A 22,432-nucleotide genomic window follows, 5' to 3' on the forward strand; every position below is an offset into this window, starting at 1 on the left:
CTCACGTCCTTTTGTCTCCCTTGACACCTCTGTGTGTGAGAGCGTGTGTTTAAGTGTGTGTGTGTGTGTCAGAGTGCCAGCAGGGTTTCCCAGTACTTCAGTCACTGCAGCACTACCCTGCTGTCTGTGTCGTGTTGCTGACAAGAAAGGACAACTGCAGGAAGCCTGGCAGCATCCCACCCTCAGTGTGTGTGTGTGCGTGTGTAGAGATGTAAATCTATCCAGTACATCCTCAGTGCTGTTATTCATATGCATGTTTTTGACTCTGTGTTTTTTGAAAACCAGAAAAAGAAGCTGAAGGACTCTCCTCTGCCAGTGAGCCCGTCCACTCTGTGCAGTCCAATCACAGACGTCCCTGCGCCTCTGAGCCTCAGCCCGGCACGCAAGATCCAACCAAAAGCCAAGACCAAGGCCAGAGAGGTCAGTGGAATGATGGATCAGCTGCAAACTCATTATGGATGTGAACTTAATTATCCTGGCAAGGACAAAACCCAAAACGTTTAAGTTGTTAGACCTAAATCTGCACACTCCCACTTTACTTTTCTAGCTCGCCGTGTTGCACAAACACATGAACACGCAGCAACAAGAAGTCACAAGACGTTAACTGATAGCTTGTGTTGTAATTAACACTGTTTTGTTCTGTTAGTGAGAGAGAAAAAAAGTAAACCCCTTGCAATGTGTGATTTCTGCCAAAGTGTTGCATTGCTCTCCATCTGCCACCAGCCACAAACTGGAGTTTGTTTTGGAAACACTAAAGGCAGCTGAAGTGTGTGTGCAGAGCTCGTTGTGGTGGTGGAACAGCAGAAAAAAAAGATTGTGTATTCAACAGCATAAGTGTTATAATATGTTACTGTTTCCCTTTGAAAAGTTAATTTATGGCGTGTCAGCCTGGTAGTTTGGTGGGCTGCCACAAATTAATCTCAAGTAGCAGGAGCACCTTGTAAAAATTAAATCAGGTGCATTCCACAATCAGATTTTCACTTATTGGATAATTAGTGCTGGGAAATTAAAGCCCTTATGTGTGTTTTGCAGCCTTCCAGGGGAGCGGTGAGCCGGCTGATGGAGAGCATGGCGGCAGACGAAGACTTCGAGCCCAACCAGGACAGCAGCTTCAGCGAAGACGAACTCGTCCCACCGCGCAGCACCAGCGTATCGGAGAGGTCCTCCACACCTGGTCCAGTGTGTCCAGCTCCAGTGCAGTGTGTGTTGGATAAGGATTCTCTGGTGGACGGACTCCGAGTTTTGATCCCGATGGACGACCAACTACTGTACGCAGGACATGTGAACACTGTACACTCCCCTGACATGTGAGTACACATTTAAACAGAGTAAAAAAAAAAAAAAAAAAGACTGGAGCACGCTGATTGATTTGTAGCCTTTTAATAGTGGAAGCACACATCTGTTCGCGCTATTAAAAGCAGCAAATCAATCAGTGTGCTCCAATTTTTGTCCCCGCTAAAGTTTTCTGTCCTTGCAAATACCTGATTCAGCTGCACATTGTTGGAAGATGCTCGGAGAACCTCCAGACATTTAAAACATAGGAGGAAATATTGTTAGGCAGCGTCTGCAGGTGCAAACCACGGTGACCTGTTACAACGCTTTGTTGATTTTTCATATGCACAACACAGAGAGAAGGATTTTAACCGGTCACTTCATGTTTCATGCATGCAGGGACACTCTCTGTACTCAGAAATAGTTTCACATTTGACTAAATAAAGTTATTTGCTTAGAAAGCTAAAACCTGCTGCCGCTTAGTTTGGCATAGCATAAAGACTGGAAGGAGCTAGCCTAACTCAATTGTTGTTTTTACGCTTACGTTTTTGTACTGATTAAACAAATGACACACGGTGTGTTCATTTGTGAGCTTTAGAGGTGATGGTAGACAGATGTTTTTACCTTTGGACTAGGGCTGACCCGAATGCTTCGAAGCTTCGACCGTCGCCATGGTACTCGACCTCCAAATCACCATTCGAATGCTTTGTTTTTAATTTGAATATAAGTATGTAATAATAATAAATAAATCCCAAAATAGGAATAATACCACAACATCATTAATTATTAATAATTACTTTCAGACGGATGTCACAGTTTGTTGTGTGTAGAGATGCGTGTATGTACATCAGGGTGGCAGCTGCACTCTTCTGGGCACTGAAACAGGGGAGATGGAGACATACAGACAGAAGAACATATCAGCCTGCTGAAGCTTCGAATATTTCTCACCGAAGCTTCGAAGCCCAAAAAAATGGCATTCGGGACAGTCCTACTTCAGATAGAGCCAGGCTAGCTATTCCCCCGTTTCCCCGTCTTTATGCTAAGCTAAGCTAACGGGCTGTAGCTTCATATTTACCGTACACACATAGGCCTACGTATTAATCTTCTCATCTAACTCGTGGCATAAAAAGCAAACAGAAATGTCAAACTGTTCGTTCAAACACGCACAAACTTGCATACACACAAACATGAAAACGTTACATCAAGATCTAATTTTGGTCATTTAGCTGACGCTCAAATCCAGAGTGGCTTAATTAACAGAAAACAAACAAACTAAAGCCCTGTTCAGACGGGATTAATATTCCAGGGGGATGTAGGCATTAGCCGCACTCCGCTCTGTATTTTAGGCAGAGCCAAAGTACTATAGTGGTAGTTGGTAAAAGACAGCACATTTCCCGGTCGGCTGCACATCAAAGCGGTCAGAATCAAGATAAAGGCTGAGTGCTGTCTCTGGCAAAGAGACCATTTTAACACTTCTGATGTGACTCTTGAAACTGTCGAACGGTGGCGTTAAAAGCTCTGGCCCTTCCTCACTGACCCCAAACTTTTGACCCTCACCCTATTCCCACATGTCCGTCCTGCAGATACAGCGTGGTGGTGGAGGGGGAGAGAGGGAACCGACCACACATCTACTGCTTGGAGCAACTGCTGCAGGAGGCTGTGAGTAAACTCTACATTTGCGGATGACTCAAAGCTCCACGTCTCTCTGTTCCTGGTGACGTGAGATCCTGAGAACGCGTTATACGTGCATGTGCAAAGTCTGTCCTGTGAAATAATGTATGTACATTCTGTGTGTGCAGATCATCGATGTGAAACCTCCGTCCGTGCGCTACCTCCCAGAGGGCACTCGCATCGCTGCCTACTGGAGCCAGCAGTACCGCTGCCTCTACCCCGGCACTGTTGTCAACGGTACAGCACCGGCACGCCAACACACACACACACCCACCACTTACATGATAGGACTCATAATCCACTTACATGGACAATTTAATTATAGCCGGCAGCACAAAACAAATGTAAAAGATCTTTACAGAGTATAAAGCGGCAGAGTTTATTACTTTGAATGGTAATGGGAACATAACTGGTCTGGGTTCTGTTCTTAGTGAACATTTCAGTGAGCTTTACTGCAGTGAACAATAAGCAATAATGTTGCTCGAGTGTCACACGGTTATACAAATCAAAACACATTACGTTACAGCAGGTTTTTAATCTCTAAAATGTGTCAAAATCAAATGTTCTCTGCTTACTTTTTTCGCACTAAACAGGAAGTTCCGACATTGACGAGAAGGATGATCTCATCACGGTGGAGTTTGACGATGGCGACACAGGCCGCATCCCCCTCTCCCACATTAGACTGCTGCCGCCAGACTACAAGATCCACTGTGAGCACACACACACACACACACACACACACACACACACACACACACACACACACACAATCATATATTTAAATGGCATCTCTCCGTCACTGCTAGGTTAACAAGTAATATATTTGTGTGTGTGCGTGCAGGCCGAGGATCACGCCTGTCTGCTTTTTTGCATGGTTGCTATTCATGTGTGTGTTGATGGTTTCTGCATAACAGTTTTCCCAGTAGACTGCTGCTAACTTACAGCTATTCCCGTACATACCTACTCTTTGAACTGCTGTGTGTGGATGTGTGTGTGTGTTTGTATATATATAGTTGTTCCTAAGTGTATGTGTTGTCCAAGTATAAAGCCTGGTTCGGCCTTCATGGTTGTCCACTTCAAATACAGAGAGGAAAATAGGGCGTCCTAAAGGAGAGAAACAACATGAAGCACTTTGCTTACAAAAATAATGGTGGTGGCAAATTTCTTTTGGGGCTCTTTTGTTGATTTCTGCACATCAGAAGCTGGTGTAAAATATTTTCCTTTTTGCAAAGCAAGGTGCTTCCAACGTGTTGATGTTTTATGAGGGAGTGAACACACTCAAAAAGACACAATGTTGCTCAAAATATTCTATCTTGTTGCCACAATTGAGAGGTTGGCAGACAACAGCATGCCTCTATTCAGATGTTTTAGTTTTTCCTTGTTAAAGGGTAACTTCTGTATTTTTCAACCCTGTTTTCCCATGTTTTTGTGTCTAAATGACTAACGGGGACCACAGTTTTTGAAATTGGTCCAGTATTGAGGGAGAACGCTGTAACCAGCAGCTGCGAAACAAGCTGCCAGGGCAAGTGAGCAGCATCAATGTAACGTTGCGTTCACTAAAAGTGATTGTTTTTGCCTTTGACAGGCTCAGATTGTTATTATGAGAATCTGACAACATTATGGAAAGGACCCTACAGAGAAATACATTTTTCAGACCTTTCTCTTGATCCGGTCTGTTTGTTATTATGTCCAAGTCCCACTCAAGGAGAAATCTCGTTGTGAAATCTGACTATCCGTACACTCTGGCTCAAATAAATACGGGCAGCCATTGAATTCAAAGACCTCATCCACATTGTCGAAATCATCTAAGTATTTAGCCATTACATTGAAAACCTTTTAGATAATACTAAGCTACGCTTTCTGCACTCCAGCACAACAAACTCTGCCTGGCTGACACTCACGTTTCCACCGTGGATGTATTCCACTATTCGTCACCTCGCCAGATTTTAGAACGAGACTTCCTCTTGAGCGAGACTCTTTCCATAATGTCAGACACTTATAATAACAATCAGAGTCTGTCATGGCAAAATACTAACACTTTTAATGGATGTAAATGACGATGCCAGCTTGCCCCAATAGCACCATATTGCAGCCCGTTTAGCAGCTGCAGTCTACAGAACTCTCCCTCAATACTGGACCAATCTCAGAAATTGATGTCACTATTAGTCAGTTAGACACAAAAACATGAGAAAATAGGGTCCAGGTTGAAAAATACTGCAGTTACCCTTTAAGAAACCTGAATAGCTATAATGTCCTGCAATCATAATGAAAGCATGAAGAGCATATAGGTCAAATATTTCAGATGCACCATAAAGCTCACCGGCTCTCTGCTTCTGTCCAGGCGCTGAGCCGTCCCCTGCGCTGCTCGTGGCCAGCTGCTCCAGGAGGAGAGTGCGTAAATGCAGCAAAGAGGGCAAAGAAGCTGGAACGAAGCCGGAGGAGACGGCTCCTAAGATCAAAGGAAAACCTGGACGCAAACCCAAACCCAAACCAGGTGAGCTATTCTGACGGCTTCCTCAGGAACTGATGGATGGATTGATTGAATAATAAAAGTCTTTTGTCGGTTCATTGGGGCTTTAAGCTTGACTTTTAGTGTCATCATTATTCTGCTTACTAATTGTTATTACCATCCCACCGACCCGCTGCCTATCCTCCTATAATATCCTCTGAGTGTAATTCTACTTGACTCTAATGTATCAGTGAAATGATGGACCAAACGTGTCAAATCTGTTAGAATGATCAAAGAAAGAAAAAGATAATGGTGCTTCAGATCAAACTAGTGCGCTGTACATTAAGTACTGCCATCGCGTTTTGCTTTTATTTGAGATATGCTGCCTTTTTTCTTCTTATTGTAACTCCCTTATACCATTAAAGGACGTCTCCTCACACACTGGAGCCAAACGTGTCTGCATAACGTCATAAAATAAGAGATGGATTTCACATTATTTGCCTCAGTGCTCATCATCTCCCCTGAGTGCCTCTCTTATCCATTGAAGACGGTTTGACATGGACTTCATTTATGTTGATTATTGGGAATAATAATAGAAATGAGTTACATCCAATGCAGTTTGTTGCTGTCCTTATTTGAACATATTTATCATAGTGACCATTAGAGATTTCAAATCAAAAATGCTTTTGTCATCTTTGTTCTTTTGATTACTCTTTTTAAAACAACAGAACCAACAAAAATAGCTCAAGGCTCAGACAGATCTTTCATCAAACATCTCGTATTTGACCATGGCTGTCGTCTCTGATATCGGTTTCATGAATTTGCTCAAACGGCTTCGTTTTCGTTCTGTAAAGCTCCGAGTCTATTACTCTAGCTGTAATAAATGGCATGTTGCCTGTCTGATTTGCTGACGCTGGCCCTGTTTCTTCTGGGTAAGCAGTTCTTATATGCAATGTTTTCACTTCAGAGTTGTTTCCTTGCTCATTTGTCTTCTGTTCTCAGCACGTGAGGCAAAAACACAAAAACCACGAAGCCACACAATGAAAACGTCAGCGTATCCAATGTAAACCCATTTACAAAAAAAAAGTTCTTAAACCTTCTTGTTGTTTTTCCTTTCTTATTTTTCAGAGACCTCCATGAATCCAGATGGACGGGAGAAAGCTGATCCTCCGTCTTCCTCCACCCAGCCTGCAGAGAGACCCCAGGCTCCAGCCAAGCCCTCCCAGGACAGGCCTTCCCAGGACAGGACCTCCTCCATCCAGAAGGCAGCTCAGGAGAAGCCCCGTCCTGCCTCCCGGCCAACGATGGGAACCCAGGCAAAACCGGGCCGAAAGAGCTCCACCACGTCTCCCACAAGTAGCCCCACCCTTCCCAACCCGGTGCCCAGGAAGACCAGCTCAGCTCAGCCTTCTGCTCCTAAACCAGCCCGCGTTCTCCCTCCCTCCCTCTACCCCTCCACCTACGGAAAGGTCCTGACTGTGGATCTGTACAGCGAGCCCAACCTCAGCTCGTACAACAGCCAGAGGAGAGAAAGAGAGAACAGCAGCGGTGTCAGTCCCACCACCAACAGACCAATGTCCAGACCCAATATGGCAACATCGTCTTCTGCACCCAAGCCAAGCGCTTCGTCAACGCCCAGACCCACCTCTGCTTCCTTGCCCAAAACCAAACCCTCCTCGGACCATCACGGCAGCTCCAGACCCAGCCACAGCTCTGGACTCATAGCCGGCCCCGTCTCCAGGCTGTCAACAGGCAAATCCGGCTCATCACTAACTCCCAGACCATCATCATCATCATCATCTTCATTGTCGTCATCATCTGCCCCTAGACCCAAACTGAAGATGCCGTCCGACCAGCTTTCCTCCAGCTCCAGACCCAGCCCCATCTCCAGGCCCAAGTCCAGCTCGGGGCAAAGTGACGTGGGCCCTGTGGTGAGGCGCAAGGCCCTGTCTGCGGAGCCCCTCGTGAAGCTCGACCACGAAGGTGTCACCTCCCCCAAGACCAAGAAGACCAAGGCTCTGATGTTGCTAGAGGCTCGGGGCATCAGAGGAGATCACGCCCCCATCACCACAGCCATAACCAATCAGAAACTGCTAAAGCCTAAATCAAGAGCCCCGGATAGAGAGTCTGGCCTGCCAGAGAAAGACTCCACCTACAAAGCACCGCTGCTGGCTAAGGAGAAAGCAGAGAGTCGTGGAAGTGCTAATAGAGGACAGGAGATGGACTCAAGAGAGGAGAAGGGTAAAAAAGAGGAGAGGAAGGAGGTGGAGAAAAGAGAGGAGAGGAAGGAGGTGGAGAAAAGAGAGGAGAGGAAGGAGGAGAGGAAGGAGGTGGAGAAAAGAGAGGAGAGGAAGAAGAAAGAGGAATCACAGAGTAGCAGCAGCTCAGAGTCGGAGGAAGAAGGGGAGAAAGGGAAGATGAAGAAAAAGAAGAAATGCACCTCAAGTTGCTCGTCGTCCTCTTCATCCTGCTCTGGTTCCTCCTCATCTTCTTCATCATCGTCCTGTTCGTCGTCCTCTTCGTCCACTGATGACTCTTCCTCCAGCTCAGATGAGGAGAGGACCCCTACGCCTCCACCGGGCCCCGTCACCCCACCGCCAGTACAGGACAAACCGAAAGAAGAAACGAAAGCAGAAGAAGAAGAGGAGGAGGAGGAGGAGGAGGAAGAAGAGGTGAAGAAGGAGGTGGAGGTAAAAGTGGAGGAAGAAGAGCTGTCTCCTCCCTCACAATCTCCCTCCCCTTCAACCTCTCCGACTCCTTCTGCTCCTGCTCCCGCTAAACCTGCTAAACCAGCCACCGGGAAGGGCTCGGGGCAAAGGGGTCGTCCTCCCAAACCAAAGCCCAGCGGAGGAGAGGGGAAGGTGGGGAGACCAAAGCGGAGAGAGGGGGTCCACCTCCCCACAACCAAGGAGCTGGCTAAACGTCAAAGGCTTCCCAGTGTGGAGAACCGGCCCAAAATTTCTGCTTTCCTTCCAGCCAGACAGCTCTGGAAGTGGTTCGGAAAACCCACTCAGGTGAGAAGAAAAAAAAATCACTCACAGAAATTTTGACACCGACTGTATTCGTCCAGATATCCCCCCTCCTTTCACTCTGTGACCAGTCTGTCCTCTTCTCACCCCCCCAGAGACGCGGTATGAAGGGCAAGGCGAAGAAGCTCTTCTATAAGGCTATTGTGCGCGGCCGAGAGATGATCCGCATCGGCGACTGCGCTGTGTTCCTGTCCGCCGGCCGGCCCAACTTGCCCTTCATCGGCCGCATCCAGAGCATGTGGGAGTCGTGGGGGAGCAACATGGTGGTCCGGGTCAACTGGTTCTATCATCCAGAGGAGACAAACCCCGGCAAGAAACTCACCGACAAGAAGGTAGGAAGTTTTGTAATCCCAGAAATTACTGACTGATTAAACTGAACCCCCTAGAGCTCTCAAAACTCAATAAATCACTATCTGAGAATTATGATTTGTCATTCAGTAAAAGATAATTTAAATTATTTTGTCTGAATAACAGAAGGTCTTATTCGGGGGTGAGAGCATTTTGACACCTATTTAATTTCAGGAAATGTAATCCATGAAAGGGGAATTATTTAGTTCAATATCATAACTAATGGAACTTTAATCTCTTATTTCCTCACTGCAATATATCATGCTACTGTATCATTACCAAACCATGACATCATCAGGAGAAGGTTGATCATGACTTTTTTTTGTATTGTAGGCGTGATTCATTCATAGCTGTTCAGTAAAAGAAACGCACATCAGACTGAATACATTTTTTGTGTATGATGAGTTTGAAGCTTTTTTGCTAAAACGTCTGTCCTCTCCAGAACTGGGATCAGATGTGTGGTCAGTCTTTACCAGCAGCTATGCACTCTTCTATCCAGAGGAAGGACTTCATGGAGGTGAGGAAATTTTTTTATTATTTTCCCTGTGTTTTCAGGCCCAAAAAAACCCTATTGATTTTTATCATAACCATAAAGTAGACTAAAGAGATGCTTGGACGGTATGGAGGCCCAAAACTGACTAAATGTAGTAAAAATGTTTTCACATAAAATTTCAAAAAACATAGCTGAATACATCAATAAACAATGTTAAATAATCAAAATGTTAAAGAAAATAGAACGCTTTATACTTTTCCTGTAACTTACAATAAGTTGATAAAAAAAAAAAAAAAGATTGTTTTTACCCACAATTCATTAAACTCTTCTGTTTATCTTTTACTTGCTCAAAAATATTTTTCAACTTCTTGGTTTTCTTGTTGATCTTTTATCTATTTATCTTATCGCCGGTAGCTAAACACACTGAACACCAGCCTTTTCATCTAACGTTAGCTACCTAGAAGAAGCATTCTCCATAAAACTACACCATCCATTCACTGTACTGCATATTAGCATCACAAACTGTAGCTTAAGCATTTTAGCCAGCAAGCTGACGCTGACAAAGTTGGCTAACTAACACGTAGTACGTAGAAGTTTTGTGTTTAACATTATGAAAAGAGATAAAATGGTAAGAATGACACAATAAAGTCCAAGCACTTGAAGATAATAATGGTGTCTGTGAACTTCCAAATAGGGTTATCTAACTAACTTTGTCAGCATTAGTTTGCCATACGGTGACCAAACGTCCCAGTTTGTCTGTGTCCCGGTTTCAAGCTGGGTGTCTGAGTCCCAACAAATATCCGTAAAACACTCAAATGCCCTTGTTTTCAACCGTCACCACCAAACTGTCCCAGTTTTCACCACAAGTATAATAATAATATGCTTTTCTTCAGGGCTTACATACAGTAGATGTTTATCATGATCTGTCCACTCATTGTTACCTAACCCAATATAACAACATAAACAACACATCTGCATTCAACACTGATTTGTCTGTATGTGTGTCAATCTATCAATGTGTTGTTGTCGGGGCTGTTGCTATGACGCCTGTGGCTCTTTCTGACAGAACCTGTCAGTACGCCAACAGTCAGCTCTCATGCTGAAGAGAAAGTCTGTATTTTCTAAAAAGCTCCAGGAGGCGTACTCCTTCCTTCATAAAGTACCCGGCAAAGAAAATGCTACAGCAGTATGCAGTACAGTGTATGGGTGATGACATTACGTACACTGGCTGGTGTAATTTGATGTAAGTAAGCTTTCAGCTAGCTGAAAAGGATAATGCAGTGTGTCAAGATTAGGATCAACTTTATTGTCCTTGAAAAAAACATCAAGGTTTATATTTATTTTTACGTTCTTTGTTTGGGGGCTCCACAGACAACAAGTGAATGCAGTTCATTGTTTAGTAGAAAAGAAGCAGGTGTTTCATCCACAGTATATACAGTAGATTTAGAATAAACCCCTCTGTCTCTGTCGCAGCGCGCCCTCTACCAGTCGTCTCACAGCGACGAGAACGACGTGCAGACGGTCAGCCACAAGTGCCTGGTGGTGAGCGTGGAGGAGTACGAGCAGATGACCCACACGCGCCGCTACGCCGACAGCGAGGACCTCTACTACCTGGCCGGCACGTACGAACCCACCACCGGCATGATCTTCAACACCGACGGAGTCCCAGTCATCTGCTGAACCAACACAGAAACTCACTGCGAGTTGCTGAAACCAAATACTGACCCCAACTCACCATCTTTGGACCACCGACCCCCGACGGTCTTTTCCAAGTCTAATCACTGATCTTCACTCATGATGGATCTTTCAATGAAACCCAACCGCTCCGACACCATGATACACTTCAAAAACAGACTGTCATGAACAGCTTCTACTACAGAGACGGGAGACACTATAGACAGTATTACAAGGAACAAGTCTCCTGGAAACCTTTGCACACACAGACTCCATCAGCACGTATTGTTCGGCTCGTCGTGTTCATGGGAAAGCTTGAGAACACACACACACACGAGCACTTCAGTCTCCTTTTACATGTAAATAATCCTCTGCATAAAAGACACATTTACACTCGCACATGCACGGACACATGTAAATCCTCACCTCCATGTAATACACACACAGTTATATAGAGGACAAATATGAGTGTTTTATTTTCATGTAATAGATTTATGTCAGAGTACTTTTTTCTAAAGAGGTAAAAACAGTCGAGAAGCTTTAATGAACTGTGAATGATGAAAGAGGAGAGAGAGAGAGGCCCGCGTCTGTCCGGACGCGAGACGGCAGTGATGTGACGTTGTGATTATGATGTTGCCGTGGTGATGTTACAGTCATGTTACAGTCATATAAATGTATCTACAGGACAGCAGTAGCGCCAGACAGAGAAAAGAGACGCACAGAAAAGAGAGAGGTAGAGACTCCTTCCATTGCTGTCCAACAGAGAGCACTTAAACAGAAAAACACTTAAAGTCTATCCTCCTTTAATTTAACCCCTTCAATTCCCCCTTTGACAATCCTTAACTCGGGCAGGCAAACTGTCCGTGTGCTACTAAAACTTCTGACTCCCTCAGAGACTCAGGCTTAAAAAGAGAGAGGAAGGAATCTTGTACTATTAAAAGCACTTCCCATTTTCATCTTTGAGTTCCTTATCTGAAAGGAAAAATCCACCCTGAGAACACGTAAACACTATGAAACCAGCTGCTGTTGAAGTAGCTCGTATTTGCCCATTTTTGAGGTTGAACCACATTAAGTGGAGAAAGTAGATCCTAGAGGAGGTAGAGACGCCAGTTTCTCCGCCTGACAGAAGCCTCAATAGAGACCCAGCGTAGCTACAAAAGCATACTGGGAAACGTAGGACAAAAACGGGCAAACCGAGAAACACTTGATCACAAAGCGACTCTGTGAATGCACTGAACAAGACAAGCTGATGTATTGACAGTGTGGGAGTCCCAGAGGGTGGATTTGTCCTTTCCTTTAAGGTGTTTTCAGGGTTGTAAACATTGCAGTCAGTCCGAGATGCATCAAGGTCGTGGCACCGATAGTCCGTATGAAGCTGCCAGCACTGATTACATCACGAACATAATTCAGTTTTAACTGTTATCTTCACACAGTTTGGCTTCGTTCATCCGTTTTGGCTGCAGTGTTTTCAACCTCTAAATGTCCTGTGTTAGATTTTATTTTCCTTTTTTGCTTCTGCTGTTTTTTATGGACGTCTATCTGACACCCGTTTGATCACATTTCGCACCTCCAAGCAATCATCTTTGACATGAGTGCACTTTGAATGAGAGACTCTGTAGCTGGGAGTCTTTGTGTGTCTTCCTAGAGTATTTACCTAACCCCCCCACCCCCCGCCTCCTGTATGCCGGTGATGCCCCTTCGCCCTCAGAAACAGAGAAACGAACACACCCTTTTACACGCTCTTCTTTTCGGCGCTCTTGGCTGCTTATGAATTTGTTTCCACGTGCCTAGCTTAGCCGTTTTTTTAGGGTGAGACTGTTGAATGTCGTGCTCAGGGTTGTGAGCGTTCGGGCGGCCTTACTCTCCCAGGCCTTATGATGATGATTCGCCAAATCTCGCTTAAGTCCCGCCCCCCTACCATCATGAAAGTAATCAGATTGGTGTTTTGCCTTTCTTCTTTGTGATTTATAGATTAAACAACCCTCCGTTCCTGAGCTTTCAACCCACTTCGTTACACTATTGTGTATAGAGTTTGTATCAGATCTATATCGGTATATAGTATACTGTATACATAGTATATATCTGTGATTATCATGTTGATTTTCTTGTATGTTTCTTACCACGTTGCCCTCTCTCTGCTTTGCTGCAGAGACTGAAGATTGTCTTGTTGATATTCAATAGGTTTAATATTTTCTACTCTTTTGAGATCTTTTGGTTATGTCTGATTTTATTATAGGCTATATCATGTTTTTACTCACTCCGAGACGGCTGCGTGACGCCCCCGGAGGACAGCCCCGAGATGTTAATGTTGTTAATGTGACATATATATATATTCCCGATAAATGACAAAAAGAATCCTGTCGATCGTCTGCCGGTATAGTAGCAATTTCAGTGCAGGAGAGAGGTAAAGGAAAAGTTTGATAATGTGCTGCTAGTATTGAAAGTGGTTTTAACCAGGTACAGAGTGACTATATGTGCTGTTTTTCTGAGATTACTCTCAATCGATTGATGCCAGAAAATCTTATCCGCTAAAGCCCCACCTGCTCCTCAAGCCCGCCGCTCTTATGTCTGCTCTTTCAGGGCCGAGACTCACATTTCTGCAGACAAAAAAAAAGTTCAAAAGTTTTGAGTGACAGTCGGCCAAAACGGAACCCGCGGCTGGTATCTCAGCCGTGGGAGCGTAATGGGTACAGAGGTCGTACCGGTGTGTGCAGAGTCAACGAGTTAACGTGCCCGTTATGAATGTTTGTTTACCCCCGGAGCTGCTAAAGCACTTTTTTTTCTGTGTGTGTGTGTGTGTGTGTGTGAGGGAGAGTGATAAGACATCACACTCTTATCCTCTGGTATTACCGCACACATGCACATGCTTACACACCATTGTAACCCTTCAAGGTGTGTGTTATTGCCCCCCCCCCCTATCTCCATCCAAAGCCCAGCCTTAGGCCTTCAAACAGGGTCCAACACACACACACACACACACACACACACACACACACACACACACACACACACACACATATATGAACACTTATTGCCCAATTCGCCTTCATTTTCATTCGGTATCATCTTTAAAGAGCCTGTTTTTGTATACGTTCTGTTTCTCACCGTTTGGCTTGTCTTTAAAATGTTTGTTTTTGCTGTGATTTATTTTTTCAACTCTGTATTATTATTATTTTTTTGCATGTTTCCATCATTTGTTTTCCCCCTTGCTTCCCCTCTCTGAACAATCGTCCACGCCTCTCAAGCAATACTGCTGACAGGCACTGGGAGCTAGCTGCTAGAGAGAGAGAGAGAAAGAGAGAAAGAGAGAAAGAGAGAGATGGATGGGAGAGAGTAAAAGAGAGAATGGGAGAGAGAGAGAGAGAGGTGGACTGGAGGCTGGTTCTTCGTCTGCTGTTCCTTCAGTATCGTTGTCGTCCTGTTACAGAAAAAAAAAAAAAGATTATTTTGAAAATAAATAGAAAAATCATCTAAGTTTTGTAAATGATCCTTCACTGTCCAGTGGAGAAAAAGCTATCAGAATATACTTTGTACACATGTCTAATCTTGTAAAAATGCAAAAAGAATACATTTTAGAGATGCATCTGAAACCAGATATATTCTGTCACCCTATACTGGATGTGTAAGGTTTTTTTTTTCTTTTTTTTTTTACAGACAGCAACCACGTTTATCAGTGTTTCTTTTAAATTGTTTTAGTAACTCGATATTTTATAGTTAATCAATAAACAGATGGAACTGTACTCCTGGTGTTCTGTGAGTCTCTGACGTGAAAACAAAAGCTCTTTAATTACTTCAAGCTTTTCTCTTGTGTGATTTCTGTTTGATGACATTTGTGTTCCTTTTAAACTGCTTAAATGCAACACTTTTCCCTTTCATCCCTCCCTTTGACTGGTTTTGTTCACTTCAGTCAGAAGAGAGCAGGAACACAGTTCTGATTCATTTTGAGTTTTAGTTACATGTTCACAAAGATGTTTTTAAAGGAAAGGTTTCACATGATGAAACCACTCTGATGAAACAACCATGGACTGTATAGATGGACGATGCATCTTCACTTCCTCCCGCTGTACAAAAGTGAAGCCAGAATATCCCGTATACGGGAGCTACTCTCTTGAGATTGTGACGTTATTTGGAACCAGAGTCTGTGCAGTAGTGATCGGGGGGCTGGAGCCGCGGTATCAAGGTCCCGCCCACACACCCTCTCGTGCCAAACACGAGCTGAACACAACCTAGCTGCTACGTTAGCAGCTAGGTTGTGCTTAGTTAGCTACGAAACCATCCTTGTGAAAAACGGATTTGATGTGTACTTGTGACCAAACAAGCTAACATTGAGGGGGCAGGATTTATGACCTATACTGCAGCCAGCCACCAGGGGGCGATCGAGATGTTTTGGCGTCACTTTCGGGGAGCTGTCATGTCGTCCCTCTTTATAAAGAGTATCTTTAAAGCCAGCAGTTGGTTGGCTTAGCTTAAAGACTGGACTTAAGTACAAATTGAATAAACAAGAAATAATGTGTTAATTAGTGAGCTGAGAGGTGCTGGTTGGTGGATTGTGTTGCCTTTGGACAGCCCCGAAAGCTGTTTACCCCTGTTTCCAGTATTTGTGCTAAGATAAGCTAATTGACTTCTAGCTTCATATTTACTCTACAGACATGAGTGTTATCAATCTTCTCATCCAACTCAGTGGGTGACCTCCGGATCTGAAAAGTGAAGCCAGTGCTGAAGTGCCTTAAACTTGCATTCTTTCTAATAGCCAGCAGGAGGCGACTCCTCTGGTTGCAGAAGAATAGAAGTCTGTGAGAAAATGACCCGTACTTCTCACTTGATTTATTACCTCAGTAAACATTGTAAACATGAGATTATGGTCTCAATCTCTAGTTTCAAGTCTTCTTCAATACAGCATGATGTTCATTTAGTAAATTATGGTCCCATTTAGAGTCAAATAGACCATAAAGCAGGGGATGCTTTAGGGCGGGGCTACCTTGTGATTGACAGGTCGCTACCACGGCGTTGTCCGGTCTGGGAGTTGTCCGTGTTTTCGTGTTTGAATTTTAACCCTTTCACAGCGTGTTTTCAGTTCATGAAAGTTAAATATAACATTTTGTCGCCCAAACGTGTCTTATTCAGCGGTCGGTTGTACTTCGCACCAGCCTGTCGTGTCACTTCTGGTTGCAAAAAAACAGGAAGGTGACGGCCACAAACCAAGACGGCGACGGCCAAAATGCAGAACTCGAGGCTTTAAAAACAGCAGCTCACAAACCAATGGGTGACGGTGTCTACGTCCACTTCTTATATACAGTCTATGTTCCAACTCTCTGCGAGAAAGCGAGTGTTTCCCTAAAAATGTCAACCTATTTGTTTAACGTAATACTTCACAGTAAATACTCAGCTAATTCCACTTTGTTGATCTTCCTCCTCCATCATCGCGTCTCCTGCAGCTCTCACTGCCACTAGAAGAAGCAGCTCACTCACCTTAATTAGCTGCTCTCGTGTTTTGTTTTCTCTTTGCTTGTGTGCCTGGGATCAGTTTGTGAGGACTGCCCCTTTAATCAACAGTGGACTCCATCAGGCCTCCATTTTGGCAGCCCAGTAATGAAGCTGCTGGTTGTGATAAAATGGAGGAAAGTTCAGCTTCCTCTGCTGAGCTGCAGAGCTGACCGCGGGAGACACATTTTCCACTGCTGACCGTTCATGACTCTGCCCTCAAAGAGCTGGCAAGGGTGTGTGTGTGTGTGTGTGTGTGTGTGTGTGCCTGCCTTTTGAATTCCTGTGTGTCCACGTGTAATCAAATCTTTGCTGACATGAACTGAGTGTGTGTTCCTGTTTCACGGTGAGAGCAGCAGTCAGGGGTTCGGTCGCCTCTCTGCTTCCCTCAAAGGACCAACATCAGCATAACATCAGAACCTGCTGGGAGCTTCCTCTGACACACACACACACACACACACACACACACACACACACACACACACACACACACACACACACACACACAGATACAGTACACCAGCACAGAAAGGTATCCACACATCCACTGGCACACACATACTTTCCATCCTACCTCAGCAGCGCCCTACACACCCTCCTGTGGGTGTGTCAGCATGCAGGGTTCTGATTGGCTGACATCACATGAACAGAGGCTTTCTATTGGCTGAGGTTTCATTGCAGCTTAAACACAGGGAGCCAAGGGAGATGCTAGTGTGTGTGTGTGTGTGTGTGTGTGTGTGTGTGTGTGTGTGTGTGTGTGTGTGTGTGTTTGAACTCATTACTGCTGAAAGCCCCCACATCTCTTTCAATCTTTACTTCCAGGCAGCCGTGTGTGTGTGTGGGTCGTACGCACCGGTTTCCCAGGAGACAGGTATCTGAGTGAGGGGGCGTTCAAACACACACTGAGCACAAACAGTTTGAAAGGCTTGTTATTCAGACTGGAGTCTGTTCTCAGACTTTCACAACACTGTGTGTCCTTCAACTCGGTTTTGTCAAAAAGGATGAAAAAAAAAAAAAGTTTTCTGTTATTTGTTTCTATACTAACTCTACTTTCTCCTCCTTCCTTCTTTCTATGTGTCTTTCTTTCATTCTCTCACATCCGTCACTCTCAGATGACTTTACTTGTGTGTCTGTTTTCCTCCTGGTTTATGCCGGCTGAAATAAATAGAAATCTTTTAAGCTTGTGTTAACCACAGAGCGTATTTCAGGCATCTAACCAAGAGCTGGTTCCTGCAGCTCTCTCTGTGTTTCTTAGTGAACAGCAGCCGGGCTGAGCCAGGCTAGCTGGTTCCCCCTGCTTCTAGTGATTATGCTAAGCTAAGCTAATCACTTCCTGGCTCCAGCTCCTCTCTTGGCGCTGAGCGTGGTATCAATCTTCTCATCTCACGCTCAGCAAAAGAGCAGAGAAGCATATTTTGCAAAAAGTCAAACTATTTCTTTAAGCTCCTTATGTAACGGGGTCATTATGTACCTCTATATCTTGTTCTCTGCTTGTTTTCTGGTCCTCATTTATTATCTAAATCCATCCCATTATTTCTGGTTCTGTTTTGTTTATATATTTTTGTTTCCTACAGTGTTATAATGTCTATATCAACCTGTCAATATATTGATTTAAACAAACTGTCATTTAATACAGCAAACAAACACACAAACAACAAATGCACAGGAAAAAAAACAGCTAAAAAGACATTGGTGGTAACACCAAAAAGGAAAAGTTACACAGTTTATCACATCAGTTACAAGGTATTGACACTTGACACAGTTAACCTGTTAGGCCATTAATCATTCACTAAAATGTTTCAATCAGACTAACAACAGGTTGCCAAATTCTCTGAAAAAGTCCCTCTCTGTTTGACATAGTGAAACTAAAGTAAAATACTTCCTATTCCTCTATATGTCTTTTTTTAGCCTTTGTTGGACTATTAAGGTTTACTGACAGGAGGGACACCACGCCAGAAAGCGAGAATATCTAAATGACAGCCAGATAGTACAATTTAAACTGGAAGACCAAATGCACCTTCACTTCTACCTTTACTTAAATGCTTTCTAGAAATTCGACATACCTTTACCAGACCAAATGAAAGATGAAACAAGAGTCTAGCTTCTTGAAATAAGATTGAGGGACGCTCAGTGGAATTGACTGGAAAATGTATAAAAACCTAGGCAACGCTACCATTTTTATGGCATTGATGCGTCCCCCCATTGAGATAGGCTCGTGTCACGGTCTTTACTGCCTGACCAGACAATGTAAAACACATAATCATGAAACTTAAAATGTGAATTATCTGTTTTATAGGCTATATCAGTTTGTGATAAACAGTACTATCCTGTTTATCACCTTATGACCCCTCAGATCTATCTGGTGACCTCTGTGGAAGGTCTGATCTGACCCCAGGTTGGAAACCACTGTTATAGGACGTCTTCCCACGGTAGCCATTACAGAGTAACTAGTTTACTCTGTAATTCACCTGCTGCGTGTTTGTATAATATATACAGTATACTGTATGTACGAACTCTGTGTGTGTGTGTGTGTGTGTGTGTTCTTTGTTTTCCTCTGGCTTTTGATCTCTCTCTCTGTCTTTTGCCTCTTGTGATAAATTTGAATGTGAAATGACAACTGAGCCTTACAAATATTAGTTCAGAGTGCGATCTCACATGGAAGTGTGTGTATGTGTGTGTGTGTGTGATGTACTGCATATCAATTAGATATCTATTATTCATGCTGACAACGTAATGAATGAAACATCACAGTCTTTGTATTTCAGCCATGTTTACTTCTCTCTCTCTCTCTCTCTCTCTCTCTCTCACACACACACACACACACACACGCACACACACGCACACAGCTGCCGTTGCGGGTATTTAGAGAGTAGTGACAGTGTGAATGAAATCCAATTGTAGCTGTGAAGACGTGGCGATGCCCGTTGAATACCTGACAGCTGAAGACTGCCAGCTCCTCCTAATGAAGGAGCAAGGTTATCATTTACACGGAGGATGAGAGGGAACATGATTTAATCTCTAAAATCTCTCTTAACACTGTCCTCTGACGGTCCAGCTTCCAAGATCCAGACAAGAAAAGAGCTGATTAAAATGATGATACCTTCATCTGGTCTGCCTTCATTTGTTACCCTGCGTGCGCTCAAGGTAATCCGCTGCAGAGAGCAGTAGCGAGGACTTTTCCCCCTGGGTTTTGCCTCTCATGCACCACTGATATAGATAAATACAAAATAAATATTATTAAATAATAATAAATAAATAAATGTTCACATAGTTCTGTTTTTAGAGAGAGAAAAATAAGTTTGTATACAAGAAAAAGCTAATTTGAAACGAACAAAAGTTATCCAGAAACCCCCCTAGAACAACTTAAAGGCTGTATAGTCTATGATTTCACCATATCATTTTTTTATCCCATATATATATATAAATATAATTTAAAAAAACAGCATGTTAAGGGTGCAGTTATAACAAAATACAGCTGAAAACCAAACCGAACTACACCGCTAAAGCAAGAGAGCTATATCCAGTTAAAGATAGGCTAAATATACAGTACATACTTTTACCCCCTTAGCTGCTTCCTTTATTAAAGTAAATTTATATGCATTTTGATGAACTAACATCTCTGTGATTTAGAATTTAGATAATTAAAAACAGCTAAACTAGTCCTGCTTAACGCTATCCAGCCCAGCTTAGCAGAGTATAACAGTAAATGACATCTCAGCTTTTGACTGAATTTGTGGGTATTTCTTTTAAATCACATATTTAAAATGAATTAACCTAAATTGTGTATTAGTTTATTAGGCTACATTAATTTCAAGGTAATCGCAAATGTTAGATAGAAAGCTGAAAAAGCACATTTTCTATGTTGATAATGTGGTTTCTCCTAATATTCCCTTTAGTTTTTGTGAAGATTTTTTTTTGTCGTAAAATCACAAGTTAAAAATACTGAACTTTAAACTCCCTTTTCTTATCTTCAGTTTTTTGTATCCTTGTTACTGTTCCCTGCCTTTATAGGGGAGTATGTTGAGTATGTGTTTTTACAGTGTTACACATAGGCTTCATCATAAATAGCCTACATTGTAAAGCTTGAACAACCTGCTCTGGGACTGACATCAGTATTAGAAACATTTTAAACAGAGGAGTCTTATTCCAGCTCCAGGCTGCCACCTGTAGGCGAGGGCCGACGCTCACCACCCAGGAAGTTTTCTGTCATATTTCATTTTTATATCTTGTGTTACAGGGACAGACTGTTTTTTATCGTCCTCTATCCATCCTACTTATGAGACGTATCTGCACATGGAGTCACAGGATGCCTGCCTCTGTTCTTCTTCTGGCCAATCCCCTCTTCTCTGGTTTTCTCTCTTTCCTCCCATCCATCACCTCTCCCTCCTCTCTCCTGTCATCCCTCCACACCTTCATGTTTCAACATGCAGGTGTATATTGTTTATGTGTATTATTTATACAGGTTGTGTATTATTTGATGTTACACAGAGTATTTGTTAGGGGTTATTTTGTACACATAAACAATATACAATACCAATAGTGTTTTCTTTTGTATTTCACATATTGCGTTAACAAGAAGATGATTAACAATAAATCACTGCTGTTAAATCTAAAAGACAAAACAAAATGCACACCAGTTGTACAAAGCAAAGAGATGACCTGTGTATTTAAAATGACTAGTGTTCACTGCCCTCTAGTGGTCACTGTGAAGAACTGCAATATTACATTCATCATGTTAGCATCAATGCAGCCATGTTAACACCCAGCTGCTGCAGAGCATCTAAGGCAAATCACTCACAGGGGAAACCTGGACATTTGTGTAAAATGTTGTTAATAACTGTTAAATATAAATCATCCTGGATAATCTAATTAAAGCAAAAAACATGAATGACGCTCAGCATTTAGGATGATGTCGTTATATAGACTGACTTTCTCTCAGCACCCAACTCTGAGTGACTTCCAGCATCCCGGCTATACTATGACCTTTTATGACCTTTTATTTGTCATTCTATACTCAGATTTAAAATTTATTTTTTTTTTAAATACAATACCATGTTTTTTTATGACTTTTTTTTCGTTTTACTATATTATGACTTTTTGACATACTATACTTTGACTTTTTTATGACTTTTAAACATACTACACTATATATTTTTATGACGTTTTAATGACATACTATAATATGAATTTTTAATGACTTTAAGACATGCTATAATATGTGTTTTTGTTGCATTTTGACATACTATAGTATGTCTTTTTATGACATTTTTGACATATACTATGACTTTTTTTTCCCTTACTATACGATGACTTTTTTGACATACTATACTGACTTTTATTTACATACTGTACTGTGACTTTTTTGACATTTTGACTTACATACTATATGTAAGAGACAGTTTTTGTTTGATTAAAAAATAAGTAAATAGTTTAGAAAACAGGTTATGGAGGCCACCTAGTGGTCCCTTTTACTCTAACGGAAAGTGAAGAGAGAAACACGTGTCCTTTTTGAATCTGCCCAAACTAACCAAACCAGGTGTGTGGAAAGAGGAAGTTAGTTTCTCAGCCATAACCTAAACGTGAACATAACATAAGGAACCATAATATATTGATTTATTTGATTATTTTCCTTCTGTTTGATTTTAGAAGAATTGGTTTGTTTTGTTTATTTTGAGTTTGAGTTCCTTTCAATCAGGACTCATCAACATCAGTCACAAACAACCCAGACCCAAGAGCCTACAAGTCCATCCAACCATGTGAGTACAACAAATAACATGATGTTCCCAGTTGGAACTGTTTATCTGGTGTTTACTGTGGCTATTTGATTTTACTAGGAAGCTACTACATTATACTGACTGTTCTTACATACTATACTAAGGCTTTTACTGACTTATTGACATATTAGTTACTCTGTCTTTTTATGACGTTTTTGACACATTTAATAATTTTTTTTCACCATACTGTACTATGACTATTATATAACATTTTGATATACTATACGATGATTTTTTGACA

General features: G+C 42.7%; 1 protein-coding gene across 2 annotated transcripts in view; it reads left to right on the forward strand.

Moving 5' to 3' along the window:
- The window catches only part of tnrc18 (trinucleotide repeat containing 18), a 52,533-nt gene extending 38,297 nt beyond the window's left edge, over positions 1 to 14,236 (forward strand). The window contains exons 20-30 of one of the 2 annotated variants that reach the window (XM_074657392.1): positions 286 to 420; positions 1,033 to 1,307; positions 2,856 to 2,931; positions 3,072 to 3,180; positions 3,537 to 3,653; positions 5,285 to 5,437; positions 6,521 to 7,683; positions 7,723 to 8,406; positions 8,517 to 8,753; positions 9,212 to 9,286; positions 10,736 to 14,236. In XM_074657392.1, coding sequence (XP_074513493.1) covers positions 286 to 420; positions 1,033 to 1,307; positions 2,856 to 2,931; positions 3,072 to 3,180; positions 3,537 to 3,653; positions 5,285 to 5,437; positions 6,521 to 7,683; positions 7,723 to 8,406; positions 8,517 to 8,753; positions 9,212 to 9,286; positions 10,736 to 10,942 — 3,231 coding nt within the window. In that variant the 3' untranslated portion in view covers positions 10,943 to 14,236. Of the gene's footprint in view, positions 1 to 285; positions 421 to 1,032; positions 1,308 to 2,855; positions 2,932 to 3,071; positions 3,181 to 3,536; positions 3,654 to 5,284; positions 5,438 to 6,520; positions 8,407 to 8,516; positions 8,754 to 9,211; positions 9,287 to 10,735 lie in introns of both variants that reach the window. The other variant, XM_074657391.1, reaches the window with a different exon arrangement.
- The last annotated feature ends 8,196 nt before the right edge of the window (positions 14,237 to 22,432 follow it).

The sequence above is a fragment of the Sebastes fasciatus genome, chromosome 13 (assembly GCF_043250625.1).
Source record: "Sebastes fasciatus isolate fSebFas1 chromosome 13, fSebFas1.pri, whole genome shotgun sequence".
NCBI lineage: Eukaryota > Metazoa > Chordata > Actinopteri > Perciformes > Sebastidae > Sebastes > Sebastes fasciatus.